This window comes from Terrapene carolina, unplaced genomic scaffold (genome assembly GCF_002925995.2).
Source record: "Terrapene carolina triunguis isolate 2854851 unplaced genomic scaffold, T_m_triunguis-2.0 Scaffold17506, whole genome shotgun sequence".
Classification (NCBI taxonomy): Eukaryota; Metazoa; Chordata; order Testudines; family Emydidae; genus Terrapene; species Terrapene triunguis.
In genome coordinates, this window is record NW_020681857.1 from 1 (window position 1) to 6,269 (window position 6,269).

Consider the following 6,269-nt stretch of genomic DNA (forward strand, 5'->3'; position numbering starts at 1 on the left):
TTGCTGGGGGCGGCAGAAATGCTGGAGCCGGCCCTGGGGGTGAAAGAAGCAGCAACTGGGGTCGGACCTGAGGCTAAAAGAGACCTTGTCCCTAGTGCTAGAGAGCTGTATGTATCCGCTGTACCAAGCCCCACGTACTATCAATGCTCAGGAATGACATCATTAACACTGACATGCATCTGACGAAGTGGATATTCACCCACGAAAGCTTATGCTCCAATACGTCTGTTAGTCTATAAGGTGCCACAGGACTCTTTGTCGCTTTTTACCGTTAACATTATTATGGCAGAAGGTTTCGGGCCAGGTGTTCAGAAGCATCAGGCAGACGAAGGGGCAGACAAAATGCATGTGCCATTTGCCATTCAAATTAGGTGCCTAAATTGGCATGCTGAACATTCTGGGAATTGGGATCCAACTGCAAAAATCACTGATCTTTCTTTTGCTGTTCTAATGTTATTTCTTTTAAGTGATTTTGTCCAGCTCTTAACAAAAATCTCCCCTATAACTGGAATAAAATGTAATGCTGATCAACGTCAAGGAGCTAAAAGCAAAACTGAAAGCTCAGTGCCGAGGCAGTGTGATCTGTCACGCTGGTTGAAGGGACAGTGCAGCTTTGAAATGGCATGCATCCGATGAAGTGGGTTTTAGCCCACGAAAGCTCATGCTCAAATAAATTTGTTAGTCTCTAAGGTGCCCCAAGGACTCCTCATTCTTGGAAATCCTGACGTCCTGAGCCAGGGAGGCTGGGGGTGGAGCTTTGTCTGGGGATGCACAGGAGGATCTTGTCCCCAGTATTGACAAAACCTTTTCACTGCTGATCAAACTGACATGGAATGAAACCAGCCCAGTAACTCTCAGGAGAGTCCCTGGCTGGGGTGGCTGCTGGGTTACTGGGGAACCCTGAATATATCTTAGTGACATCATCACGCACCCCATGCTGGGTAATGAACTTACACTGGTCAGGTTTCTGACCAGGGCAAGACGGTTCAGTTTTGGGGTGCAAGGCTGGGGGCTTGACAGATTTGCTGGTGCCTTTCTCTGTGTGATTCGTGAGCGGCTGTGCGAGCATTCATGCAATCTAGCTGGGTGTGGAGCGCCACCTCCTGTTGTGCTGAGTGATCACAGCGCCTGGAGGGGTTTTCTGCTTGTCACTCGCGAAGCATTGTGAGAGTCAGCCCAGGCTGGAGAGTTAAGGGGGCCCAGCAGAACCCCAGTTCCAGGTTGTACCCCAGGGATCCCATTACAAGGACCCCTGAGCAAAGGCAAAGGTTGTGGGCGCTCTCAGGGGTTAACGAGGAAATGCCCAGCACCCATGGCCACCGTGTGAGCTGTTTCTCCAGTGTCCTGCCCCTTGAGCCCCCGCCCCAGCTGTGCCAGAGACGAGCATGACTCCTCTGAGCCAGGCCAGCGGTCTGCGGTCCTGGGTGCCAGAGCACAGACGTGTTCAGCAGGATTGTTATTGCCATTAACGCCGTAGCCCGGAGCCTCCAGAGCAGGCTGGGATGCAGAGATTCGGGGAACCTTCAGCTGAGTTCCAACGCCCATCACGAGCAGTACCATGGACTCCTCTCCAAGTACCCATCCTCAGCCCTCCCACCCTTTGCCTAGTCAGACTGTGAGCTCCTCGGGGCAAGGGCAGTGCACGTTGGGACAGGATCTCGGGTGGGTCCCCTAGGCATCGCCGTGACACAGCTAATAATGGAGATCAGCTCCTGTGGCCCCAGCATCTTTGCATTAACGTCTTTGTTCCTGGGCAGCTCACAGCCCAACTAGCTGAGTTGCTCTCGCTCTCTTACCTGGGCTGACACAGGCCTTGAGACATTCATTTTTACTGGCAAACCTGTTCCCATTGCCCTCGCAGCCGCCATAAACAAACTCCTCACAGCTGTTGGTGACCGAGCTGTAGAAGTAGCGGGTCATGTAGGAAAAACATGAGCCAGCATCCACAGGGAGCTTGCAGACCTCTTTAACTACAGAAGAAAGACAGATGGGTTAGGAGAAAAGGGGGGTCCTCTGCAAAGAATCTCAACTTCCTCATTTGAAACTAACAGGCTCTTGGGCTCCAGGCTGGTTGTGAGGTGCAGAAGCTGGGATAGGAGATGGGGCTAAAAGAAGACCTTGACCCTAGCACCTGACAGCTGTGCGAGTGTATCTGGTGTATCAGCACCCTGTCAAACCCATGCTCAAGAATTACGGCATTTAAATGATAAGCTGAAGAACGTTTAGGGCCAGGATTGTCAGGCAGACAAATGGGCAAGCCAAATGTATGTGCAATTTTTCATGCAGATTAGGTGCAAATGGTAGGAGGGAAATCAGCAGAATAAAGACAATGGAATTCTAGAAATCACCCCTTAGCAAACTCCGAGAATTGATAGGTAAGATCCCACGGGAAGCAAGTCTAAGGGGGGAAAAGAGTTCAGGAGAGTTAGCTGCTTTTTATTAAGAGCACAAGCGCAAACTATCTCAAAGTATAGGAAAGATAGGAAGTCTGGTAAGAGACCACCCTGGCTTACCCAGGAGATCTTCAACGACCTGACACTCAAAACGGAGCCATACGAAGAGGCTCAAATTATGAAGGATGAATATAAAAACAACAACACAAGCATGTAGGGACAAAATTAGAAAGGTCCTGGCACAAAATGAGATCAAACTAGGCTAGGGACATAAAGGGTAACAAGGAAACATTTTACAAATACATTAGAAGCAAGAGGAAGTCCAAGGACAGGGGAGGGGGAGGAGAGAAAGACAATAACAGAAAACACAGCAATGACGGAAGCATTAAATGTCTTTTTTCTTTCAGTTTTCACCAAAAAGGTTAGCAGTGATCGGGTGACTGATATAGTGAACATCAGTGTAAACGGGGCAGGCTCTGAGGCTGAAATAGGGAAAGAACAAGTTAAGAATGACTTAGACAGGTTAGATGCCTTCAAGTTGGCAGGGCCTGACGAAATACATCCTAGAATACTTAAGGAACTGACTCAAGAGATTTATGAGCCATTAGCATTTATCTTTGAGAACTCATGGCTAAGGCTACGATTTTGTCATGGAGGTCGCAGAAGTCACGGAATCTGTGACTTCCAAAGACCTCCGTGAGACTTCACCCCCGGCAGCTGGGAGCTGCAGGGTCCCATCGCCTCCCGCAGCGGCAGAGAGTTGCGAGGTATCCCTGCCGCCTGAGGCACTAGGCCCCCAAGCTCTGAGCTGCCATGACTAGCAGGGGTACCCCGCAGCTCCCTGGCCACCGTGGGGGGCAAGGGCATCCTGGAGCTCTGAGGTCCCACAGGTGGTGAGGGCCCCGCAGCTCCCAGCCACCCCACGGCTGCCCAGCCCCTCCCCATTTTATGAGGGATATTTTTAGTAAAAGTCAGGGACAGGTCATGGGCTTCCATGAATTTTTCTTTATTGCCCGTGACCTGTCCCTGACTTTTACTAAAAATATCCATGACAAAATCTTAGCCTTACTCATGGAGGATCAGAGAGATCCCAGAGGACTGGAAAGGGGCAAATATTGTACCTAGTCATAAAAAGGGGAATAAAGACAACCCAGGGGATTATAGACCAATCAGCTTCACTTCAGGACCCAGAAAGATAATGGAGCAAATAAGCAAACAATCAATTTGTAAGCACCTAGAAGATAATAAGGGGATAAGTAACAGTCAATATAGATTTGTCAAAACAAATCATGTCAAGCCAACCTAGTATCCTTCTGTGACAAGGTAACAAGACTTGTGGATGGTGGGGACTGGTAGATTTGATGCATTTTGACTTTGGTAAGGCTTTTTGATACTATCTCACACAACCTTCTCATAAACAACTAGAGAAATATAGCCTAGACAAACCTATGATAAGGTAGTGCACAACTGGTTGGAAAAGCATACTCAGAAAGTAGTTATCAATCGTTCACAGTCAAGCTGGAAGGACATATCGAGTGGGGTCCTGCAGGAATCTCTCCTGGATCTGGTTCTGTTTGCTATCTTCATAAATGATTTGGATAAATGCATCAAGACTACTCAGAAAGTTTGCAGATGATACTAAGCTGGGAGGGGTTGCAGTGATTTGAAAGACTGGATTAAAATTCAGAATTATCTTTACTAACTGGAGAAATGGTCTGAAGTAAACAGGATGCAATTCAATCAGGACAAATGCAAAGTATTCCACTTAGGAAAGAACAATCAGTTGCACACATACAAACTGGGAAATAATTGCCTAGGACGGAGTACTGCGGAAAGGGATCTGGGGGTTATAGTTAAGGCTGCGAGTCTGTCACGGAGGCCATGGAAAGTCAGGGATTCCGTGACCTCTGTGACTTCTGCAGTGGCTGATGCAGCTGGCCCAAGGGCTGCCTGGCCAGCTCGGGCAACCCCTGGGCCAGTCACACCGGCCGCTGCTGGGGCAGTCTCGGACCACCACGCCCCACATCCTCCAGCAGGAGTTTGGGTGTGGGAGGGGGCTCAGGGCGGGGGCAGGGGGTTGGGGCGCAGGGGGTGGGTATGGGCTCCAGGCGGCGCTTACCTCAGGGCAGCGCCCCGGAATTGGCAACACATCCCTCGGCTCCTAGGCAGAGGCGCAGCCAGGCCCCAGGTCGCTCCCCCTCCCCCCGAGCACCCAAATTTAGTCAGGGGTATATTGGACAAGTCATGAACAAGTCATGGGCTGTGAATTTTTGTTTACTGCCCGTGACCTGTTCATGGCTTTTACTAAAAATATCCGTGACTAAAATGTAGGCTTAGTTATAGTGGATCACAAACTAAATACGAGACAACAATGTAATACTATTGCAAAAAATACCGAACATCATTCTAGGGTATATTAGCAGGAGTGTTGTAAGCAAGAGACAAGACGTCATTCTTTCAATCTGTTCAGCACTGATAAGGCCTCTGCCAGAGTACTGCATCCAGTTCTGGGCACCACACTCCAGGATAGATGTGGACAACTTGGAGAAAGTCCAGAGAGCAACAGAAATGATTAAAGGTCTAGAAAACATGACCTATGAGGGAAGATTGGAAAAACTGGGTTTGTTTAGTCTGAAGAAGAGAAGACTGAGGGGGGACATAATAACAATCTTCAAGTATGTAAAAGGTTGTTATAAAGAGGAGGGTGACAAATTGGTCTCCTTATTTATTGAAGACAGGGCAAGAAGCAATGGACTTAAATTGCAATAAGGGCGGTTTAGGTTGGACATTAGGAAAAACTTCCTAACAGGGTGGTTAAGCGATGGAACAAATTGCCCAGGGAGGTTGTGGAATCTCCGTCACTGGAGGTGTTTAAGAGCAGGTTAGACAAACCCCTGTCTGGACCATCCCAGGTATTCGAAGGTTTATTGAAAATCAGCCCTGTGGCTCCGGCATCTTTGCATTAATGTGCCTCTGGCCTGGGCAGATCACAGCCCAACCGAGTTTCCATCATCACGGTACCTGGGCGTCCACATGTCTGGAAACATTCGTCTTTGGTGGCAAACCTGTTCTCGTTGCCCTGGCAGCCACCGTACCTGAACTCCTCACACTTCTTGGTGGCCGAGTTGTAGAAGTACCGGGTCGTGTAGGCCTGACACGGGCCAGGCTGCACAGGGAGCTGGCAGATCTCTACATCTACAGAATAAAGAGAGACAAGTTAGGAGGAAAAGGGAGGAACTCTGCAATTCAAAACTAACTGGGCCCAGTCTTGTGGGGGTTGGGGGATGCGAGGTGCAGCAGCGTGGTGGGAGTTGGGGCTACCAGACAACTTTGTCCCCAGTGCACGAGAGCTGTGAGTGTATCAAGACCCTGTGTGAAACCCAGTCTCAAGAATCACAGGCTGTAGACATGCTCAGCAGGATTGTTATTGTCATTATGTCCCTAGCAGGGGCTTCCAGAGCAGGCTGGAGTGCAGCTACCAGGACTCGGGGGACCTTCAGGTGAGTTCACTCCCCTCATGAGCTGTACCATGGACTCCTCTCAAAGCACCCATCCTCAGCCCCTCCTCCCCTTTGTCTAGTGAGACTGCGAGCTCCTCGGGCAAGGGCTGTCTCTGTGTGTCTGTGCAGCGCCTGGCACGCCGGGGTCCTGATCTCTGTCGGAGCCTCTAGGCACTGCTGTGATGCAGCCAACCAACCATGGAGATGAGCCCCTGCAGCCCCAGCATCATTGCATTAATGTCTCTCTCACCTGGGCAGCTCACAACCCAACTAGCTGAGTTTCTCTTGCTCTCCTACCTGAGCTTCCACAGGTCTTGAGACATTCGTCCATATTGGGAAACCTGTTCGCATTGCCCTGGCAGCCGCCGTAAATGAA

General features: G+C 49.8%; 1 protein-coding gene across 1 annotated transcript; it reads right to left on the minus strand.

The window, feature by feature from the left end:
• Positions 1–1,796: 1,796 nt before the first annotated feature.
• LOC112122742 (carboxypeptidase inhibitor SmCI-like) lies at positions 1,797–6,266 on the minus strand (the record flags this gene model as incomplete). The annotated part of the gene is made up of 3 exons (XM_029913941.1): positions 1,797–1,970; positions 5,415–5,588; positions 6,191–6,266. Coding segments are annotated over 3 exons (424 nt in total), but the record flags the coding sequence as incomplete, so codon positions are not given.
• Between the last annotated feature and the right edge of the window lie 3 nt (positions 6,267–6,269).